Raw genomic sequence first — 25,006 nt, 5'->3', positions numbered from 1 at the left:
AGCGGCCTCTCTGGAATTTTAAAACTAATCTTTGGTTTCTGGGGGATGAACCCACGGAACTTATCCAAAATGATGCCGCTGCTTCTTCCAATAGTGTTGTTGCAACTGAGAACAAACTGGATTATTCTGTGGGATTCCACTTCCAATAACTTTTTTGAATAGAGAACCCGGTCTCAATAATAAAGATTTCTTTACATCAACCTGAAAGTGATGGCAGCATTCGGAGACTTGCCAACATTTCAGACACATCTTTACTGGGGTACCTTCAGATCAACATAGACAATGCTATAATAACATGGTACATCAACAAACAGGGAGGCAGTTCTTATCTGGCATTGGACCATTCATCACAGTCTTCATCTCCTGGTAGTACATCTCACAGGACTGCAGAAACAGCAGGCTTCCTCAGCAGATAGATAACTGTCATATGAATGGAAGCAAGTGGAATATGTCAGAGGAATTTACTTGTTTACCATGCATCTAAACAAGCATTTGTTAAACATCTATTCCTACATTCCCCACAAATCTGTTTGGACTTGACAACCTTTCATTCAGTGGTATCAGACTCTGCTAAATGTCTTTCCTTCATTTTCTTTGAAGGAAAAACTACTTCTCACAACAATGACCAACTTCTAATAGATGACTCAAGTAGGTTGGTGGGAAATGTAAAATAAAATTATTTGTTCTACTGCACAAGAATAAAGAACAGAGATGTGATAGGCATTGTATGTATAAACAGTGTACCCAGTAAGAGAAAGTTATAATTGTGGTATTTCTTTTTCATTATGAATGCATGTGAAATCATGTTGCAAATAGTAATATGATGAATAAGTAAAGCTGTTAAAAATTACTTAATTCTTGTACCTGCATCCTGAAAAGAAAACCATGATGCTTTCTTTTGATGAAGCTTGTTGCTGTTCTTCTATGGCGTCTGCCTCTTTACAAGTCATGATTAACTCATCAGCAGGCAGAGTGCAATGACTTTTTCAAACTGGAAAATCAAATTTGGACTTCTTCAATGATTTCTTTAGCATTTAGATTTTATACATCTTGAAGGAAGCTAAGAAACCTACTGCAAAGAAGTGTTACACTCAATTAAAATGTCTGACAGACAAACCTGCAAGGGTTTAGAGGCATTGAGTTGTCCAGTTGCAAGGAAACTGGACTACCTTAACATTCTGTTCAGTTCAGACTGTACCATCATCTATTCATGGTTCTGCAGTTTATGCTTGTGTTCGTCTTTATCCTCAAGTAATAGCAAATCCATCTGTTGCAGTCTTTCTGAAAGGTGTTCTGCATTCAAGATCATGGAAAAAAAACAAATTTATTCTCTCTGGGGATTTAACTTCTTCTTCTTGTTTCGGCTTTTCCCGGTTAGGGGTCGCCACAGCGGATCATTTGTCCGCTCATGATTTGCAGTGGAGTTTTACAGTGTCGAGTTGCCAGCCCGGCTCCCAACCTTCCACAGAAGGCACACACATGCACACACTCACACCTTGTGCCAATTTAGAGTGTCCAATCCACCTACTGTATGTCTTTAGGATGTGGGAGGAAACCGGAGCACCCGGAGGAAACCCACGCGACCACAGGGAGGACATGCAGACTCCACAGAGAAGGCACTCCAGCTGAGAATCGAACCGGAGAACCTCTTGCTGTAAGGCGACAACGCTAACCGCTGCACCACCGTGGCCGCCCTCTCTCTGGGGATTTAACTACTTATCAGAAAATGTAACCACTTATTTTAATGGGCATTAGAAACCTTTCCCAGAAAATCCTATTATGTGATGTCAGTCTCACCTGTATTCTTAATGATGGGTCAGATCTGATCCATCGGATCCGTCTTGGCCTTTTACAAAAGCTCAAGGCCTTCAGCAAAGCCCATGGGCATTCTCCCTTACCTATAATGCAACTCCCTAGCTTCCTCGGCTCTTGTTTTCCTCTTTGTGAAGGACGTGGTTCTGAAGCAAACTCTGTGCTAAGTGCTTTCATTCTACTATTAAAATCTCTTTTTTAAAACTTAGCCTTTTGTACTATTAGTTAGACGCTAGTTTGATATAGTTTTTCTGCCCTTTCTATATATCCTTACCCATGTTTTCATCTGTAGAGAGTGAGTGTTGATTCCCTTTGCTTTCCCTATTAGTGTCTGTTTAAGTTAGAGGAAGTTTTCCCCTCCAGTTCTTGTTCCCTTTCTCTCCTTTATCATCCGTTTGAGTTAGAGGATGATTTCTTCTGCATAAAAAAAAAAAAAAAAATTAAAATTCTATCTTTCTGAATCTCTTCCGTATGTTTAAATTAGAGGACATTTCCAGTGTGTGCATGTTTGCTAATTTGTTTTTGTTCTAATTTACTTAGTTATTAAAAACGTCTCAGAAACAAAAAGGGAAGCCTTTTGGTTTTAGGAAATGTCAGTAGTGTGGAAAGAAGATTTCCTTAAGTGATTCGCACACTTTATGTGTGTATTGCTTGGGGCCTCTTCATCTACAAGAATCATGCTCCATATGTCATGGTTTTAACCAAAGGGCTCTTATGGAGCACAAAAACAAGCTCATTTTAAAGGTACTGCTGAAAACTCCTTTCTCTGAGGCGATTTCTCAGGAGTCCACAGCCCCTTCTATGTCTGATAAATCTGACAAATCACTAAAATGATCTTCTTCTGTGCTGAAATCTTCCTTGGAGCCAAAGCAGAAAGCTCCTAGACTACCTGCTCCAACAGAACCCTCGGAGCAGATAGTCATTTCCAGATCCAAGAGTTCATCAGAGCAGCTGGAACCCTTGGCTCTGACCTCTTCAGCTCCCACTGACTTTAGATATCAGAGCTGTTTCCCCATCATTAGAACCAATACCCATCTCCTTTTTTGACTAAATCAGAATCTTCAAACCTTTCTATTCAGTCTACCAGGTGTTTGTCTAGTGATGATGTGGATAAGGTAGTGCAGAGGCTTCTAAAGACACCAGCCTTGGCCAAGTTGTTTTTGGATCCGAACCCAAAGGAATCAGATCAGACAAAGTCCTCCCCTTCGGCTCCAGCTCCTCCTCTGATCCATCCCCTGCTTTCGGAGCCAGAAGATTCGGATGTCCAGCTTGTGTCTATTTTGGATTCTGGACCCATAGGTTCCTCGGATTTGATGTCTGCCCCTAGTGTTTCCACCCAGTTGGAGCAGGAGACCTCTAGGAGCCAGCAATCCCCAGTTGGGTCCCTAGAGCCAGTTCTGATCTCTCTGGGTCCAACCCTACCTCTGGGGGCTTTGGCGCAGGTGAGTTTGGCTCCTACCTCTGCTTTGGAGCTTATGTCTTCTGCACTGGAGATTACTTCATAGGTTCATAGGTAGCTAATAGGCTGCAACAACCCTTTTCTCAGATCTGGGGTGTTCTTTGAAGCAGAGGCGGACTGCCTTTGAGATTATGAGGTGGATTTTGACTACATCCCGGTTTCAGACAGTCTATCTCATTTTGCTCCCAGTTCTGTGCAGGTGTCTTTGCCTTCTCATATATCCTCTCCATAGACTGCAGAGACCCCAGGCCACAGGTTGTCCAACAAGGGACCTCCCCCCTTCTAAAACTTAACCAGACTACCCCACTGAGGAGGTCCCTGAGAAGAGGACATGCAAGAGGAAGCATCTCGACTCCCCAGAGAAGTTGATCACATCTGATACTGACCTTGATGATGCAGAAGGGTTCCCACAGTCACCTCAAAATTTTAAAGCAAAGAGGTGGCTGGCTGTCCACATTCCCTTCAGCTGAGGAGTCAGTATACCTGAAGGCTTTTACCTCTTGGGTGACCCCCTCCTTCTGATGAGCTTATTGATTTAATCTCTTGGAAGACTTGAGAGACCCCAGATTCTATAGAGCTAACTCGTAGGACACCAGATAATTACATTACTGCCCCTAAGCACAAGCCCTTCTTAACTAAAAGTGTAGCAGTTGATGCCATGGTCGTGGCAGCGGCCACTGAAAAGGAACTATCTGAGACCAGTTCCTCTATCCATCCTTCGAATAAGGATTCCAGGACCATGGATAGGTATGGAAACAGTTTCTTTTTATCAGCAACCTTTGCCTTATGGTCAATGAACTTCTTGACTCGCTTTACCAGATTACAGAGGAATCTGTTGAAGGAACTTTCAAACTCCCTTCAAGGAGCTGTTGCTGACACAATGGCAAATAAAGTCACCACTCAGCTCGCCACCCTCAATTCAGTCATAAACTCTTCCATGAGACTCATATCTTATGCAGGACATGGATTGAGTAGGGCTGCAGGTTCAGTTATTTCTGTTAGGAGGCAGGCCTGGATGCACCTTTACAATTTCGCGGAGCCCTTCAAATCTTCTTTCATTAATGCCCCTTTTAATGGCTCTTCTTTTTTTTGTGCCTAAAGTAAAGGAAATGCTCACCAGGTGTGACCAGGAAGGAAGTCTTTGTTTGCTGTTGGAGTACATTTTTCCACACCTACCAGATCATTTCCCAAAGGTCAGAGAGGTAGTGGGAAGATGTGGTTCAGAACATCACAAAAGTCTTTCCAGGACACACAGGGTGAAAGTTCCCCTAGAAGCAGAGCGGGGAACAATAATGGAAGACTCCGTCCTTGCAGCAGGGAAGGCATGCAGATTTGTTTGGTAGGCCCTTTCAGCGCTCCTGAAGGGGTGACCAATTCCTTGCCTCAGGTCTCTGCACTGCGAAACCTGGCAAAAGATAACAAATGACAAATGAGTGCAGGACATAATATCCTGGAGATATATTGTTCCCTTGTCCTTTCCATTCCTGCAAACAAATCAGTTCCAGAAGTTCCACTCAGTCAGAAGGAATAAGCAACCTTAGAAATTCAAAGTTTACTAAGAAAAAGAGTCATCCAAAAAGTCCCTGCAGACCAGAGAGAATTCGGAACTTACACAAGATTATTTTAGTTCCAAAGAAAACAGGGGACTGGAGACCCAACTTGGATCTCAGCAATCTAAACAAATCTGTGAAAAACACCAAGTTCCAGATGGTGACACTGCAGTTGAAACTTCCATTCTTGGAAAAAGACAATTGGATGTGCTCTATAGACCTTCAGGATGCATACTACCATATACGAATGGGAGGGTGATCCATAAGGCACTTACGTTTCCAGCTAGGAGCCAGCCACTTCCAGTTTCGAGCTCTGCCCTTTGGTCTCACTACAGCCCCCAGAGTGTTCACCAAATGCAGGCAGTAGTCGTGGCTCACCTGAGATACTAGGAATTACGGTTGTTTCCGTATCTGGATGACTGGCTCATAACCTCCCCAACAAGGCATCTCCTGCTACAAACCAGGGGCTATACTTTACAACTCTGTTCCTCCCTAGGTATTACCATAAATTATGAAAAATCTGCTCTAGAGCCATGTCAGAGGTTGGTCTTCATAGGAGCAGAGATAAACACACCTACAATGATAGCAAAACTTGCACAAGACAGAGTAGACGATCTTCGCCATTATGTAAGACTGTTGATCAGAAGAAATGAACTTCTGCCATGCTAGTTCTCCAACTACTGGGAAAAATGGCTGCTTCAGTTGTTCTCATTCCCCTAGCTTGTCTCCACATGAGAATACTTCAGTCATTACTTTCGACACAGTAGTCAATTCTAGAACTTCCTGTGACGCACAAGATCAGAATAACCAATTCATGCAAAAAGGATCTCCATTGGTGGATCTGGTATGTCAAGGCTGTCACTTTCAGTCAAAGGGAGCAAGCAACCCTAGAAACTCAAAGGTTGTTAGAAAAAAAGAGTCATCCAAGAAGTCCTTGCAGACCAGATCTGATTCGGAATTTACTCAAGGTTCTTTTTAGTTCCAAAAAAGACAAGGGACCAGAGACAAATATTGGATCTCAGCAGACTAAACAAGTCGATAAAGAAGGCAAAGTTCCAGATGGTAACACTGCAATCTATACTCCCTTTTCTGGGACAAGACAATTGGATGTGCTCTTTAGATCTTCAGGATGCGTACTACCACATAAAGATGGACAGACACTCCAGAAGATTTCTACGCTTCCGGCTGGGAGCCAGTCATTACCAGTTCAGAGCTCTGCCCTTTGGCCTCACTGCAGCCCCCAGAGTGTTTACCAAATGCATGGCAGTAGTCACGGCTCATCTGAGACATCAAGGATTCCAGGTGTTTAGACGACTGGTTCCTGACTGCCTCCACCAAGCACCTACTAATCAGAGCCAGGGACTCCACCATCCATCTCTGCTCAGAACTAGGCATTACTATGAATGCAGAAAAATCTGCCTTGTTGCCATCACAGTGTATTACCTTTATAGGTGCACATTTAAACACAAATGGTATGGTAGCAAAATTGCCTCAAGAGAGAATACAAACACTACGCAGTCAAGTATCTATCCTCCTCAAAAAGAAAAAGATACAAGCAAAATTCGTCCTCAAGGTCTCAGGCTCAGTGGCAGTAGTAATAACACTAGTCCCACTGGCACAACTACACATGCGGATATTACAGTGGCTACTCTTCGCTCAATGGTCCATACAGGAGTTACCCATGTCTTACAACATTCTCATTACGAATGCTTGCAAGAGGGACCTACTATGGTGGCTTCAGTCTACTCAGGTAACAGTGGGCAGACTATTTGTACTTCCCCAACCGGTCGCTACAGTAACCACGGACACATCCCAGATTGGGGGGGGGGCATTATCTGGGACAGACTGTCCAAGGGGTTTGGAAAGATCACGAGTACCATTTGCACATCTGTGTCCTAGAGATGAGGGCGGTGTTTCTGGCATTGCAAGCATTTCAGAACTCTATTCCCTTGGGGACTATTGCAATTCAGACAGACAATATGTCGGTGGTATGGTGCATCAACAAGCAGGGGGGGAACCAGATCATATCCCCTATGTTGAGAGGCCCAGAGAGTTTGGCAATGGGCAATTTCTTCTCAACGCTTTTGATGGCAACAAACATCCTGGGGAAATCCAACATAATAGCAGACAGGCTAAGCAGAGCAATTCTCATGCCTTACGAGTGGTCCCTAAATCAGGAAATTGCGAATCAAATTTTTAGCAAATGGAGTCAGCCTTGCTGCGACCTTTTTGCCACTCCATTCAGTGCCAAATGCAGCAACTATTTTGCCCTCATTTCCCCTCCAGGAGAGTCACAGAGGGATGCACTCGTCCAAGATTGGCCCCAGGACTTCTTTATGCTTTTCGCCGGTTTCCATTGATTCCGAGGGTTATTCAGAAAGTCAAGTCATTAAGTTTCAGGTTAATTCTCATTGCTCCTTATTGGCCTTGTCAGATTTGGTTCCCCTTCCCTTGTCCCCTCCTTCAGGAGGACCTGTGGATCCTGTACCCAATGCCGGATCTTCTGATGCATCAGTCAGGAATACTCCGTCCTGCTTTTCAGAGCCTCAAGCTGACGGCTTGGTTACTCCACTTCCAATTTTAGCCAGACTTCCAGAATTATCTGCTGTAGTATGTCACATTCTGGTTTCCTCACACAAAAAGACAACTAGGAAACTTTATGCAAGCAAATGGAAGAGGTTCTTTTGTTGGGCAGACTAAAAACATACAGATCCCTTTACAGCCCCTATACCTTCAATTTTGGAATTTTTAGCAGAAGTCTTTAATCAAGGAGCAGTGGAAGCCACTATTCGAGTACAATTAGCCGCTATATCAAATTATCATGTGGGAAACCTCGGAGCCAATGTAATGTCCCATAGATTATGTAACGCTTTCCTCAGGTGTACTTTTCTGTTAAGACCACCCTTAAGAGAACCTCCTCCCCATGGGATCTAAATTTAGTATTATCATCTCTAATCCTTCCTCCCTTCAAACCAGCATCCTCTTGTTCACTAAAATTCTTATCTTGGAAAACAGTATTTCTAACAGCAATTACTTCAGCCAGGAGAGTTTCAGAGTTGCAAGCTTTGTCTATCCATCCTCCATGTTCGATTTTCCACAAAGATAGTTTTCCGCAGAACAAATCCTTTCTTCTTACTAAAAGTTTGTTCTGAAGCAAATTTAAACCAGTCTATAGAATTGCCTGTGTTTTATGCTAGCTATGGCAACAAGGCAGAATATAAGCTTCACCAATTGGATGTGCATAGACAGTTGCATTTTTACTTGCACAAGACCAAAGATATCAGAAAGTCAGATCAGTTGTTTCCTATGCAGAAAACAAAAAAAAAAAAAAAACTTGGCAGTCTCAAAAGTTACTTTGTCCAAATGGCTTACTGAGACCATCACCTATGTCTGTAATTCTCATAATAAAGAACCGCTAGGAAAAGTAAAAGGACATTCAGCTAGAGCAGTGTCTACTTCCATTGCCTTTTAATCCAGACTTCCACTGGATTCAATTTGTGCTGCTACTACATGGGTTAATCCCCACACCTTTATCTCTCATTACAAAGTAGATGTGGCCTCCCGGAACAGGGCATCCATTGGTTCCTCTGTCCTGAAGAGTTTATTCATAGTTTATTCCCTTGAGCCACCCAAGAAAAAGGTGCTGGGGGCTCTGTCCCAACCAGCAAGAATGAAGGTGAGATAGGACAACATAACATAAAGAAGTTATGTATTCACCATAATGTTCCATTTTGTTGTCCAGTATCCCGCCTTCATTCTTGCATCCCACCCATCCATCCCCCCTTCTGGAGGATCTAGAGGACTTTACAATTGGCAAGTATGGTGTGATTCCCTTCTTGCTTCTTTACCTTTATAACTAATATATTTCATAAATGTTTCCTTTCTGTATGTTAGCATACTCTAGGGAATACTCTCTTAATGGAGATCTGGCGAACAGCTGCTAAGCATCATGGGATAGGTTGTAGCCTCCAACTAGTTGAAGCTCTTGAGCTTTGGTATGCGGCTGAGTCGGAGCTGAGGTTCAGCTCCAAACCCAACCAGCAAGAAAGAAGGTGAGATACTGGACAACAAACATGGAACGTTATGGTGAGTATGTAACATCTTTTTTATTTTCCCATAAATCATCTACACATAAATTGTACAAAGGTAAATGGAAAATATTTGTTTAATGGGCCAGCAATAATCAAATAGATCCCGTTACTGTATCCATGCATTCTATTCTAGAATTTTTGACAAAACTTTTCACTATTAGAGTTCAGTTTGCAGCAATTTCAAATTTTCATGTAGGAGAAAATGGTTCTGCAAACATGTCAGACTTTGTAAGGCATTCTTGAAAGGAACTACAATGATAAGAGCTCCATACAAAAAACCGTCGCCACCTTGGGATCTGAAGTTTGTATTGTCAAACATTATCTGTCCCCCCTTTGAACCATCTGCTACTTGTGAATTGAAGTCTCTCCTGGAAAACACTCCTCCTAGTGGCTATTACTTCAGCAAGGAGAATTTTAGAATTACAAGCTTTATCTGCCAAGCCACCATACCTAATATTTCATAAGGACAAAGGCCTTCATTCTTACTGATTGTCTGATTCGGCCGTATACTAAAGCTTGAGGTCTTCCACTGGCTTGTGGCTGTATCCCTATCCCATCATGCTCTAATAAAACTCCCTAGATTTTGTTTGCCGCTAAACAGATTGGGTGGTTCTATTTTGGCTCTGGCGAAGTTGGAAATTTTTTTCTTATTACATTTGCTGTGTCTCGCTGCTTTTTCCTGTTTAAGTCTTAATGTAATAGTAATGTAATAGTTAGCTATAATAGCTAGTTAGTTAGAGTTCGCTTTGTGTTTTGCTTTACTGGCCATCGTTTTTCGTTAGGCCTGTGTTACACTTATCCCGGCTTAAAGTTACACTTTAGAGCCCGTTTTTAGTAGAGAGCTTTCCTTGATATTTTTCTCTTTATTTTTCTACACATTCATTTAAGTTAGAGAGTGCTGTAGAGTAATTCTCATTCGGTTCTTGATCCTAACTGAAACTGGCAGCTCATTTGAGTTAGAGGGCTTCCGTTGCCCATTTAAGTTAGAGGGCAAACCCTTCCCCTTTTCCCCTTTTCTTTCACTAGGCAGCTTCGTTTTAGATGGAGAACTGCTAACCTCTTTCCATTTGTTGCAGTTGCTTACGTTTCATTTGTTTTATGCTGTTTTAAAAAAAAGTTTTTTCTATATTCATAGCTTGTTGTTTGTTACATTATTGACTAGTTTACACCTATTAGTATATTTGTGGCTGTTATCTCTCTTTAGTTGTTCATGATGTCTAAGGACATAGAGAATCTAAGCCCTCCTGCTTTAATAAGTGCGAAAAATGTACTAAACAAATGTCGATCACTGATGGTACACCATATGTGTATATTGTCTTGAGGCCTTGCATTTGCAGGAAACCTGTAGTATTTGTCATTCCTTTAGCTCTAAAGTACTTTTAGAAAGGAAGAATAAGCTCATTGTCAGAGGATTACTGAAGACGCCTTTTGCTGAAGCAGTGGAAGAAGGTAAAAGCCCTTCTTCAAAAATCAGACAGTTCTCGAAAACATTCTCCTTCTTCTCGGTCAGAGCCAGCCAAAAAACTGACCAAAGTTACTTCCCCGGACCCAAAGCTTACAGTGCCTATGAAGTCTACATCATTGGCTCCTTCGACTTTGGTGCAGATAGAATTTGAGCTACGGAGCCGGTCTCCAGAATTTATACCAGACTTCCCTACACTAAGGTCACCTGTACTTCAGCAATTTGGATCCCCTGCACCCTCCTCTTGGTTCTCCAGGAGTCTCTCAGATGATGACATGGATTGGGGGGTGTGTAGACTTCTAAAGACACCGGCACTGGCCAAATTACTATTGGCTCCAACCCACAGAGATTCGGAACCGACCAGGACCTCCCCTTCAACATCAATTCCTCCTGTGAGCTGGCCTGAAACCTCGAAGCCGGAATGTCTGGAACCTATTGTAGTGGAACCGTCAGCATCAAGTACCATTCCGGGTTCTTTGGGCCAAACATCTTCTCCGACATACTTGGTTCCAACTGAGGAGTCTAGGAGCCGACGCTGTCCGGTCGGGTCCAGATTGGGTAGTTGGATTGGACATTTCTCTGATCCGAACATACCTCTTGGGGCTTCAGCAAGAGTAAGCTCGGCTCTTACATCGGCTTCGGAGCCAACCCCCTTGGTTCCAGGGATCTCTTCTGGCTCTTTGGAGCCAGAGGTTGCATCGGATCAGGGGAAGGGGGCTTTCGAGCTGATGAAGAGTGTGCTGTCTCCTCAGACAGCGCCACTCAAAGGTCCTGACATTCTCCCCCCAAGGCACCGGGGTCTGTCTCTGCACCACACCATCTACAGACACACAGAGACCCTAGGTCTCAGGGTACCCCATCGAGTGAACCCCTCTCTTCTGAAACCTCTCCAGAATACCCTTCTGAGGAGGTCCCTTATAAGAGATTTATTTTTTATTCTATTTTACATTTGTTGACCGGGCTAGTCCAGCTGGATATATGTCCATTTTCAGTGGAGGCCCGGGGAGAAAAGCTCCACAAATTACAACAACATAAAAGGTCAAGACAAAGACAATAACAGTATAATTTGGTACATAAGAAGTTTTAACAATTATAGTACAAGCCTAAGATTATATATTTTATATTTCAGTAGGAAAAAGGAAAAATTTATCTAAGAATAGATGAATAAGACTAATACATTTGTATTAGAAATGGTGTAGTACAAATCTTTATAACATATTACAAAATTAGATACACCTAGTAATTTATGATAAGAACAAGATGATGGCTTGGCAGGTAAGAAAAAACGCTGCTCGTACGGGTAAAAAAACTTTAATCCGGCAAAACCATTAAATAACAACCAAAAGTTAAGTGCTTTCAACTGATTAATGTCAGTCTTCTTCAGAACCAAAGACCTATCCACATACTGAGTTTATATAACACCAGTTACTTTGTATTTTAAAAAACGCGCCAAAATCCTTTAAAGCCACAGGACTAATTTCATATATACATATTTAAAAAAACATGCTTCTGTTGAATTATTGTGTGATAAATTTCCTTGTAAATTTTGTACTCTTACTTAAACATTGGTGTATTACTAAATGAATAACATGAATAAAACCATAATTTAAATATATATAAGAATAAAAATAAAAAATAGACATTTGCTGACTATGAATATTAAAGATATATATTAAACTATTTTTAATCAATAAAAATACTATAGTTGAATAAATATAAATATAAAATAGACTTGAATAAACAAATGTCAATACAATGTTGTACTGTACTGCTGTAATGCATCAGTTTGTAAAACTTACTACATATTATGTTAAGTTAAAGGTAAAATGAAGAGAGAATAAAAGATAAAGTGCTAAATTATTAATATGAGTTCAGTGATGTAGCTAAAACAACTTTAAAAAAATAATTAATACGGGCCATGAGCTAATTTAATCTAACATAAGAAATGGTTTGATGCTAATAGAATCATTGAGACCAGGGTGCCTAGTGGCATCTGTTTTAATCTGCCATACACTTTCTTTCAGTGCTAACCGTACCTTCCAATTCCCTTCATATGTGTTTTGACTTATTTGATCTATGATAGAAAATATAAAACTATGCTGGTCTCCCTTCTCTAAAATATGTCTATATAGGGCATTTGTAGTATCCTCTTTACGTATTTTGTAATAATGCTCATAAATCCGTTTTTTGATGACTCTTTCGTTTTTTCCTATATAGAATGCCGTGCACACAGTACAGTTAGCTATATATACAACCTGTTTACTATTGCAATTCCCACTTAGGCATCTAATTTCTGTATGATTTATATCATCTAAAACAATTTTATCTCATTATGTTATCTCACAGTGGGGGCACAAATATAAACCTTTATTAGGTTTACTTGATCCAGATAGTTTTGCTTCAAATGAAATAGAAAACAAATTTAATAGAGTCTGTGTATTGACTTATACCCCTTACTTACATTTTATTAAAGAAATATTATGTAGACACTGGGACGTTATTACTTCCAACAATTTGAGTTCAGTAGTAGGAATTGAACCAAAAATAGTATTCAAAGTTGCACCAAATATAAAGAGAATGTTAGAATATACAGATACACAAAAAGGAAGGTTTGTGAAAAATAAGAAAGGCAGCATTAAATGTGGATCATGCCGCCAATGTCGATATATCAACGAAACAGATAAAATTGTTTTAGATGATATAAATCATACAGAAATTAGATGCCTAAGTGGGAATTGCAATAGTAAACAGGTTGTATATATAGCTAACTGCACTGTGTGCACGGCATTCTATATAGGAAAAACTGAAAGAGTCATCAAAAAATGGATTTATGAGCATTATTACAAAATACGTAAAGAGGATACTACAAATGCCCTATATAGACCATTTCTTATGTTAGATTAAATTAGCTCATGGCCCGTATTAATTATTTATTTAGTAATACACCAATGTTTAAGTAAGAGTACAAAATTTACAAGGAAATTTATCACACAATAATTCAACAGAAGCATGTTTTTTTAAATATGTATATATGAAATTAGTCCTGTGGCTTTAAAGGATTTTGGCGCGTTTTTTAAAATACAAAGTAACTGGTGTTATATAAACTCAGTATGTGGATAGGTCTTTGGTTCTGAAGAAGACTGACATTAATCAGTTGAAAGCGCTTAACTTTTGGTTGTTATTTAATGGTTTTGTCGGATTAAAGTTTTTTTACCCGTACGAGCAGTGTTTTTTCTTAACTACCAAGCCATCATCTTGTTCTACAGTAGTGGTTCATTTATGATAAGAGATACTAAGGTCTCACAAAAACCTAAGAAAGAAAAACACTAGAGATCAATAGATAGAGTATAGAAGAACAGCAAACAATGATGGATTTCTAGTGTTATTTAACACATAGGTTGTGATACTATATGAAGGTGTTTGATCATTCCACAGTGTATACTTATTTACATGAGAAAAAATCCTAAGGAAGGTTAAGCTCACTAAAAATTAGTGAGACAACACAAGATCATGATCATGGGAGGCTAGGAATTGTGGGAGTCTAGTTAATAGTTAGGTACATAGTCTGGGTTAACACATGGGCATAGCCAGTGTGATTTGAGGTAGGGTTTAAGCTTGCTTTTAAATAAGCTGACAGAGGATACTGAGGTTAGCTGGCTTGGGAGGATGTTCCAGGCTTTACCTACTGTATTGGAGAACAAGGTGTCACCAGCTAAGTTGTTGGATTTTGATATTTGTACAAGTAGGTTATTAGCTGAGTGTAAGGTCTTGAGGTTATTATAGGGGATGACTAGGGATGTAAGTATGGGTGTATTTTGAGGTAAATACAGGATCTTATGGGCTACTATTAATTGATTGAAAAGTATTAAATTTGGCAGCTCTAACCATCCTAACTGATTCAGATTGATACAGTGATGAGTTCTATAGGAGGACCCAGCTGCAAATCTGGCAATATTGTTGTAGGAGGATGTAAGTTTACTCTGATTACTTCTACATATTTTGGTATAGATAGGGGAGGCATAGAGCAAGGTAGAGATGAGTTGGGTACAAGCAATAGTAACCCTGGCTGGAGGTGTAAGAAAGGGTTTTATTCTATAGAGGGAACCTAGTTTCTTGTTTACTATTTTTATGGTGTTATTAATGTGAGGTTCAAAGGACAGGTTGTTATCTATTAGTACCCCGAGTAGTTTGGTGGTTGGTTCAGGAGATATTATAGTTCCATCATTTGAAGTAATAGTAAAGATTGTGCAAGAAGAAGCATTTTGACTCCCCAGAGGAGTCATTCACTTCTGATACAGACCTCGATGAGTCGGAAGGGTCCTCACGGTTGCCCTCTGAGGATGTGTCCTTTGCAGACATCCTAGAAATCCTTAAGCAGAGAGGTGGCTGGAAGTCCATCAACCCTTCTGATGAGGAGTCTGTTTACTTGAAAACCTTTGGGTCTCACCCTTCAGCCATTTGGGTGTCTCCGCCTTTCGATGAACTTATGGAACTAGTTAATTGAAAGGTGTAGGAGTCTCCAGACGCAGTGAAACCTGTCCCTCAGAGGCCAAATGAGTTCATAACAGCCCCCTCCAATAAAGATTTCCTTACTAAAGGTGTCCCTGTACATGCTATGGTGGTGGCAACAGCCACCAAAAAAGAGCTTTCTGAAACATCCTCATCTGTCCATCTGCCGATCAAGTAGTCTCGCATGATGGACAGAAATGGGAAGCGCATGTTTTCTTCAGCGACTTTTGCACTCAGATCACTGAATTATCTGACGCACTTTACTAGGCTACAAAGAGATCTCCTAAAGGAGCTAGGAGATACTCTCTAAGGTACAATAGCTGCAGGGGTATCAGATAAAGTTTCCTCTCAGCTCTCCACTTAAACTCTGTAGTCAACTCCTACATGAGGCTCATTTCTTATGCAGCAGATGGAGCGAGCAGTGCAACGGGTTCAGGAATTTCCTTAAGGAGACATTCCTGGATGCGCTTGTGTGACTTTGTGTAACCTTTTAAATCTTCCCTTATCAATGCCCCCTTCGATGGCTCATCCTTGTTTGGGGCGAAAGTTAAGGGCACACTAACCAGGTGTGAGCAAGAAGGGAAAATTCTCTCTGCCATGGGAGTACGTTTTTCCATACCTTCTAGACCTTATCCAGAAGGTCAAAAGGGGAGGAAAGATGTGGTTCCAAATATCAATATCCCAGAGAGTTTTTCAGGACACACGTGGTGACTCTTCCCCCCCCAGGGACAGAGGGGGAAGTACTAATGGAAGACACCATCCATGCGGCAAAATCAAGACAACAGGGATGGTAGGCCCTTTCAGCGCTCCTGAAGGGAGCCCCATCTGTCCATCTCTGGAGGCAGTTGGGGGATGATTATCTTTGTACCTAGAAGCCTGGCTGGAAATAACAAGAGACAAATGGGTGCAAAGTATCATATCCAGAGGCTACTTCATGCCCTTTTCCTTTCCTGTCCCAAACATAAAGAACACCCCAGACATTCCACCTAGTCAAAGGGATCAGGCAATTCTAGAAATTCAAGAGTTGCTAGACAAAAAAATCATCCAGAGAGTCCCCGCAGACCAGATAGATCCAGAACTTACTCGAGATTCTTTTTAGTGCCAAAAAGAACAGGGGACTGGAGAACCATTTTGGATCTCAGCAGATTAAAAGAATCAGTAAAAAAGACCAAATTCCAGATGGTAACACTGCAGTCAATTCTTCCCTTTCTGGGGAAAATACAATTGGATGTACTCTATAGACCTCCAGGATGCGTGCCACCACATAAAAATAGACAGGCCATCCAGGAGTCATCTCTGTTTCTGGCTAGGATCCAGTCATTATCAATTTCGAGCTCTTCCCTTTGGTCTTACTACAGCCCCCAGAGTGTTCACCAAGTGTTTGGCAGTAGTCACAGCTCACCTGTGACGTCTAGGATTCCTAGTGTTTCCGTATCTAGACGACTGGCTCCTAACTGCCACCACCAAGCATTTACTACTAGAAACAAGAGACACCACATTATTTCTCTGCTGTCACCTAGGAATCACAATAAATCATGAAAAAATCTGCCTTGTTGCCATCTCAACGTATTATGTTTATAGGAGTAGATCTAAATACAACAAACATGATGGCAAAACTTCCTATAGAAAAAGTTTTAGTTCTGAAACAGCAAGAATCCAACCTTCTCTCCAAGACGAGATTGCAGGCGAGAACAGTTTTAAAAGTCGTGGGAACCATGGCGGCAATGATAGGTTTCACTTCATTAGCATTCATGCACACGAGAAGTCTGCAGTGGCTTCTATTCACTCAGTGGTCATTGCAGGAACTACCCATGTCTCACCAAATTCAGAGTCCTGCAAAAAAGTCCTTTGCTGGTGGCTTCACTCCACTCATGTGACAGTTGGTCATCCCTTTCTTCCTCCACAGCCTGTAGCCACAGTAACCATGGATGCCTCCCAGATAGGAGGGGCGGGCATTATCTGGGAAGGACAGTCCAAGGCATTTGGCAGTATCCTAGAGATGACAGCAATGCTTTTGGTGTTGCAAGCACTTCAGGACTCTCTCCCACTGGGAACAGTTGCAGTACAGACAAACAACATGTTGATTGTCTAGTACATAAATAAACAAGGAGGAACCAAGTCCTACCCCTTTGTCAAGAGGCCCTGAGAGTATGGCAGTGGGTGACCTCCTCCCAACACTTTATGATAGCAACACACATCCCAAGGAAATATCATGCCTCACAAGTGGTCCCTAAAACAAGATGTAACAGAGATGATCTTCTGCAAATGGGGCCAGCCTTGCTGCGACCTTTGTGCCACATCCATGAATGCCAAATCCAGCAGCTATTTTGCCCTTATCCCGCCTCTGTGGGAGTCCCCATGGATGCACTTGTGCATGATTGGCCCTTGCGTCTCCTTTATGCCCTTTTCTTTTGATACCCAAAGTTCTTCAGAAAGCCAGCTCATTGGGAAGCAAGCTGATTCTTGTTGCCCCATGCTGGCTTCGTCAAATTTAGTTCCCTTTCCTTTGGCCTCATCTTCAGGAGGAGCCATGGGTTCTGAACCCATTTCCAGACCTTCTGACTCATAAGTCCAGAACACTCCACCCTTGTCTTCAAACACTCAAATTGACAGCTTGGCTGCTCCGATTCCAAATATACTCAGGCTTCCTAACCTTTCTCCTTCTGTGAAACGTATCTTGATCTCTTCTCATAAGGCCTCAACGAGAAAATTATACATGAGTAAATGGAAAAAATTTTCTTCCTGGGCATTAAGTAAACACATTGACCCCTTTTCTGCTCCTGTAAGTTCTATTCTCGAATTTCTGGCAAAACTATTTAATGAAGGCAAAGCTGCAGCTACCATTCGTGTGCAGTTAGCAGCAATGTCTAATTTTCATAGAAGTGATTTAGCCCCAAATCTGATGTCTCACAGACTATGCAAAGCCTTCCTGAAGGGCACTAACTTGTTAAGACCACCCATAAAGACCCCTCTACCACCATGGGAATTAAGTGTTGTTCTGTCCTGTTTGATTCTTCCCCCCTTTGAACCTGCATCATCGTGTGATGTAAACTTTTTGACATGGAAAACAAGTATTTGATTGCCATCACTTCTGCTAGAAGGGTTTCATAGTGTTACTTACTACTCCCTGACAGGCAACTTTCTTTGTCATGATGACTGGCGAGTAAAACTGAATGCAGTTATTCTTCATAACCTTCCCTTTTTGTAACATCTGCATAAGGACTGCAGGCTTTTGGATGCAGTGTAACAGTGTGAATGATTGCTTTACTGATAACAGTCGGCAAATAAAAGGTACGATTTCTTGCCATCACTGCGACTGCTGTGTGCTCATTTGTATGCATACTTCATTGGATGTATGAACTTTGGCTCCCAATGTAGGTAGTAAGCATTTACCAAGATGTTACACCCAAAATATAATGGTCATTCATCCCCGCTGTCATAACAAGCAGTACTTGTCATGATCACTGTATTCATTACATGACATCGGTAAAGCACGGTATCCAAAAACCTGATTTTGCCCCCTTATTCCTCTTCCAAACCCATTAGCAACATACGGGAAGACTTCTTAACAGTACAGCCAACCCTTTTAAAGTTAACAGACACTTTTGAAACTGAAATATGACCAATTATGCCACCTTGCAAATCTGGTTGCGATAATACTCAAGTACCCACAATTATGTTTCAACTAGATATTTCAAAAAGTCCAATCATTTTACACATATAAGATATCAAAAACATTGTATCATAATATGCACACATTTTTGTGTTATAAATTTATTTGAATAGTATATGCACGTTGTGGTAGCAGCCACTTTTAGCCACATTTTTTATTTAAAAAAAAAAACAAAAACTGAAAGCTTAGTCTAGAGGCAAGACAAGGCAAGATTTGACATGGCTGTACTATAGTGGAGCCTGTAGCTATACACTTCCCAGAAGAAAATAGGTACTGCTTTGGATTCTACCCAAATGTTTTGATTTACCGTTACAGTAATCTTTCCTGGAGACGACAGCAAAAATGAAAAATACTTAACCTAGTATTGGATGTTTGAGTAGAGGTCTCTTTAACAATAATGCTTCCCTCCCTCCTTCTCCTGTGTGGACATTTTGCATATAGTATTTCATAATATTAGCAGTCTGTATAATTTGATTAGTCTTATAGATAGCTGCATGTTGCAATGTTTGGCTCAGCCAAACACACTTTACCTGCAGGGCATTCAAGCTCAATGAATCAGTGAGAGCACATTCCATCACTGGATTTTTACTGAAGTCTCTCACTCTTCCTACATTGTGTGCCTTTGCAGGTGCAAGACCAACACTAACCTTCATACAGAAAAGGAACAGTTTGGAAAAATCCATCTGGACTAAAGGGAAACTGAAGGTGGGTAAACCCAAATGTTGTTATACTGTTAAAGTGATCTCTCCTTGAAGATCTGTTTGTATCTTTCAGGTTGTGCTCATTCGTTGCATGGGTGTCATACTAGGGAGAGTACTGTTCCTTGCTGTCCTATCATGTGATATCATGACTTGTGCCAGCTGGTGGAGTGAGCCCCTGTGCACTGGGACTACAGTTTTTTTTTTCTTTTTTAACTATGTAAAATAGAAGATGAGGCAATCAGAAGAGGAATAAGAAAATAATAATAATAATAATAATAAGGAATACGAGAATAGCTTCCTCATGCAAAGGGTCTTCTCACAGATCTGCTAATGTGGTAAGTATGGGTTCCTACTGAAATTCAGAGGACCAGACTGAAACTCTATAAACAAATGTAGGTGCACTTGCACACGTGTGTGTAAGCACACGCAAACACAAACACATATACACACATACCACACACACAAACTCACACACATATATTTATATATATATATATATATATATATATATATATATATATATGTCTGTGTGTGTGTGTGTGTGTGTGTGTGTGTGTGTGTGTGTAACTTTTTAAAATACACTAGAGGCAGGAATACAGAAAAACTCAAGTTTATTTAATGGATGAAATGAAAACAAAGACAATCCACTTGGCTTTTTGTGGTTAATTTGGTTAATTTCAAAGGTATTTAGACTGTCTACTATATTTGTATACAAAGTTCACAGCCCTTAGAGGTAACTGCAAATTTATTTTAAATAGGCTGGGTCTTTCACAGCCCTTCCAGCAGTCAGTCCCAGTTCTAACTATGTGCATCAGTGACTTTTTTAACATGCATTCCAGTGCTTTATTGAACCTCCATATATAACCTACATATGTGAGTGTGTGTATTACATGTGTCACCTTTGAGTGTTCCCCCTATTCCAGGGTACATGGATCTCAAAGTTAAATATCGGGGTGTAGGAAGCATATTCCTTCATGGTATGGTACAGGGAGGCAGAGCCCCACCCCCATCCCTCGTTCCCTCGTACAGTGAATTTTGGCTTTCACTCCATTTTTTTTAAAAGTCAGAGTTTTCTTTTTGAGTTGTGAACTCACAAGTACTGGTCTTGCATTTGTAATAAGGAACTATTTGATATATATATATATATATATATATATATATATATATATATATATATATATATATATATATATATATATATGTGTGTGTGTGTGTACAGTGTGTGTGTGTCTGCTTGTTATTTTCTTGCTTTTTTTTCTTTAAGAAGGTGGCATTGCTGGCTAGATGGGCCAGTTACTTAAATGTAAATGTGTAAACTTTATGATGGTTATACAGATTCTACAGTTGTACAGTAACAACTTTTATGTTACCAAGATATACTACAGAAAAAATAATATTACTATTATTGTTACTGGAACTTACTGCTGGTGTGCTATATACTACAATAATATCTCTTTTGGTGTAGAATAAAATGTATGATGTCATCTTCTGCTTCGAGTAACTGTAGCAGTGATGGTTACACACTAATACTAAGTCTGAACTACACTATAAATCATATTAGGATTTAGACATTGTGCACAAGTGATCCATCATCCTGTCTCGTAACCCTCCTCATTTTGTATCAGAAATTGCTATGTAATGCAGACTGTGACTGGAGCAGTGTATTAGCAGTAATGTCAGCTTCTATTACTATGTTACATTGTATTTTTTTCTGTAAGATACGCTATAAAATTTAACATTATCTTCTCCATTGCTCACTATATGATAAAGTGTATATTCACATACCTTTCAAATAAAGGATCTTAGGTGGAAGCAAACATTCTTCTCCATCCCTCTACAACTGAGAGTGTGGTAGTAATCTGTAGAGTATGCTTCCTGAGTGACTTAATGTTCTTTTATTTCTATGTCCATTTTAATGTAAGTATATTTTACATTATTGTGGTTTTGTCCAGATTTCTTGCACCATGAGGTTGAGAGGTATGATCGTCAGCCTTTGTGCTTGTTTTGAACTAGAGAGGACTGTTTGGTTACTTTGTACAGTAATATTGTGTGGAATTCCTGTAATGTTGTTTCATTTGTTCAAATTGATGAAACATCTGCTGTTTGCTAGTGGGATACTGATCTCTTGAAATGTTGCTCTTTTTACAGCCAATGAATACCTCATTGATGACAAGTGTTTAGTGAAACTGCTGAAAGGTCTGTGCCTAAAAAATCTTGGCAAAGTTGCAGAAGCTGAACATCACTTCAGTTATGTGTACATGAAGTGAGTATTTGAATCAATACAATATATGTTTATGAAGGAAGATACCTTTCAAGAGTATTCCTGTTTTGAAGCTTGCATCTACTTTTTATTTTTATTGATATTTCCATTTGTCAAATACATACATTACTCATCCTTTATCATTTTCCTATCCATTATCGGGTTTTATGGCTCTTTATTTCACAGTCACACATTATAATATAGATTGCCACTTTGCCAGTAAAGATCTTTTTAATCTCCAGCTTCATTATTACTCTTCCTTTTTGTCTATCTTTATATCTTCCTTCTGCTCTTAGTGTTTTTATGCCATCTGCATCTTTTTTCTTTGCTTCATTTTTTTCCTGAATCCCTCATTGCATGTATTATGTAAACTAATTGTTAGAAGGAGACAGTCTAGTCTATCCTAGTGTTGCAGCTAGCCTAAAGATTCTGCCTCACCATTCTGTCCCAAACATCCAGAAATCATAAACTATTTAAAACCCACAATTGTCTTAGCTTCTGCTACCCTGTCTGGCATCTTATCCCACCTACAACCACCCTCTGTCTGAAAAACAGCTTTCAGGTACCACGACTAAACTAGTTTCCTTTTAGTGCCCACTTTTTCCTGTCCTTTTATTTCAATACATTTCCATTGGCTGTATGATAGAAGGTTGATATGAGCGACTAACACTATTTATTGAACTTAGATGGAAACAACAACAATAATCAAGACTTTCTGTTTCATTGTTAACACGTTTTTGCAGGGGGTTAGCCCCCATACCCCTTTTACTTAAATATGCAATCTGTGAGATTGCGATATCATGGAGAAAAGTGAACTCTCTGAAATACAACAATCCTGCTCAGTAAATAAAAATTAAACAAATCACTCATTTATGATCAAATTAACATGCTGATCACTTGCAGTTAAACCTCACAGCTAGTTCTATGAAATGTTCCTTTTGGCACCTATTGTTTCCTTATTATATCCCCTCATCTGTCATTTTTTAAAGCAACAGAAGGTTGAGTTCCCATAAGCCCGTATCGTGACCTGCCTTTCCCTGGTAAGGCTCCAGAAGTGCACACAATAGAGTTGCAGCTATTTTTGCAACATGGCACCCTTCCCTCAACTTTAAATTTAGGAGGAAAACATAAAGGTGAAGCGCTCTATTTCTGATGTCATATGTATGAAGAACCTGCATTCATTTCTGATTGCCTGTAGTACACTGTAGACCAATCAACCCCTTCGCCCTACCCCAGCTATGCCTCTGGTACACAGTACTGTTGTTATAGCCAACCAGTGCCTAATAAAGGGGCATTGTCATTGCCAGCGTTTGAACATTTTCACTAGCAGTTCTATAGCAATTTTTCACTCAGATATAAGTAAACTAATTTCTAGCAAACATTTTAGTTAAAAGAATGCATGAATGTACAGTTGCAAGATTACAAAATAAGACTACATCATGTTATAATTAGTTAATAATGTAACAAGCGGATCATTTTTTGAACATTAGTAAGTAAGAGGTAAGGCATGATGGAGTGTGCATTGCACAGATATTACCTCACAGCACATCTGTGAGTCTGGTAACATCCATAAAATGCACAGCCAAACGGCCTTATCGTGCTTACCTTTCCATGTACATTTAAGTTTAATCTGAGTACTTCTTTAAAGAAATGTATTTAATTAATATTGAATTTTGAGGTAAAGCAGTACATCTGTTTAAGGTTAGATATGATTTTAAGGTGTAACATATGTGGGGGCACTAAAAATAATACTGAAAAAACACTTCAGGTAAGCTTACAGTTCAGCAGCAGTGTTGCACAAGTCTGAAAAGTGATACTCTCCAAAGGAAAGAGAGTAAATTTGGAAACATTTGGGGTAAGGAATTACTGTTTCTTGTGATCTGCAAGCAGACTGAATTTGCACATTTGCATATAAAGATCATTTCTTACTCAAGCAAAATGTGAAACCAACTGAGAGATAAGATAAACAATAAAGTAGGATATACTGCCTTTTTGTTTAAATGTGCAAAAATAGTAGAAATATTTGACTCTACTGCATTCTCTCAATTATGATGAGTAGCTACATAATTACCATTATTCTGAATTGTCTTGAAGTGCACGTGAAGATGTTGCTACTGCACAGTTCTGAGATACTGCAACTAATGGTGGCAGACAAAGGACAGCGTAAAAAGATTATATATCTCTCTGCTGCAGACATATGGGGATCCCACAGAATAAAGAGTTGGAGAATATTGCTAGGGCTAATGAAGTCTGTGCTACATTGTTCAGCTTACTAGCACTATGACCATCATCAAGGCAACTCATTTAGAAAATGACAAAAATGCAAACATAATGAAAGTTAATTCTCTGCATGATTGCATACAAAGGGAGTGCCTTCTCAAGTATTGATAAACATGTGTGTGTGTGTGTGTGTGTGTGTGTGTGTGTGTGTGTGTGTGTGTGTGTGTCAGTCTGTCTGTAAGTCTGCATGCCAATACTCTTTCCTGCCAAAAGCCAGACATCCTGTCACTTTCTGAAACCTAGATAAACTATTTTTTTGTTGCTAGCAATCCTTGTGGATAACCATTTCATTTAAAGTTATGATAAACCAGAGAAGAGAGTAGATGATTATGACTGTGATGTTTTATTTGTTAAACAAGTTCTCACTTTAAAACTGATTATATCCTATAAGTCACTGATGAGTATAGCTCAGACTATCTTTTAATGCAACTTATTCATGTGGAATTTAACAGTCTTTTCATTGTTTTCATCTCCATTTACACCCTTTCCTTCTTTGCCGTCTACAGTTCAGAACTGTTAAACCGTGGATCTCAAAACCAAACTTTATTCAGTGAAGAGATATAAACTGTCTGTATCTGCATAAAACCACTCAAGTCTTGTATGCTTCTTTCACAGTATGATTTGACCCACCTTGTATATTCATTCTATTCTCCTGGGCTAACCCTCAACCCTTAAGTCACTCTCTTACTGACTGAGTGGTTGCAAACATACCTAATGGGTATTACATGATCTCTTTCAAACTTTCAAAACTTTATTTGATATTTTATTTAAAAGTATTAAAATGCTTAATAGTAACCATTTCCCATACAGGAACAATAAAAACATTGAGCAGTAAAATTAGATACAAATCAATAAATGAATGCAGCAAAAAATAAATAAATGAAATTTAATTTAATCCCCAATTAAAAATATCTGGTTCACGAGTACAAAAAGTACCACTGTTGAATTCACAGTAGACCCTCCTAAAATGATGGTATCTCAAGGACCTGCCAAAGGAAGACACCAATTCACACTCCCAAATCAAGGACAGTAGCTCATCCTGAAGGCATGCAGTAAGATATGCAAAACAGATCCAGCCAGATGTCTCAGTCCAAGCTGTTGGAACAACTAGAAGTCCCTCACCTAATGAACTTAGTTACGTAGCAGGGACATAAGTTCTCAGCACCTCCTACATGTAAACAGGACCCAGATCATGTATGGGACAGATAA

At 39.9% G+C, this 25,006-nt stretch overlaps 1 protein-coding gene across 1 annotated transcript in view; it reads left to right on the top strand.

Moving 5' to 3' along the window:
• The window catches only part of TTC39A (tetratricopeptide repeat domain 39A), a 2,407,335-nt gene that overhangs the window by 2,223,497 nt on the left and 158,832 nt on the right, over window positions 1-25,006 (top strand). Inside the window, exon 16 of the mRNA XM_044086086.1 lies at window positions 21,406-21,520. Coding sequence (XP_043942021.1) covers window positions 21,406-21,520 — 115 coding nt within the window. The remainder of the gene's footprint in view (window positions 1-21,405; window positions 21,521-25,006) is intronic.

The sequence above is a fragment of the Protopterus annectens genome, chromosome 10.part0, assembly GCF_019279795.1.
Source record: "Protopterus annectens isolate FY-2018-M chromosome 10.part0, PAN1.0, whole genome shotgun sequence".
In the NCBI taxonomy this organism is placed as follows: Eukaryota; Metazoa; Chordata; order Ceratodontiformes; family Protopteridae; genus Protopterus; species Protopterus annectens.
Note: the sequence above shows the minus strand (reverse complement) of the source record. Positions and strands in the feature narration are given on the sequence as shown.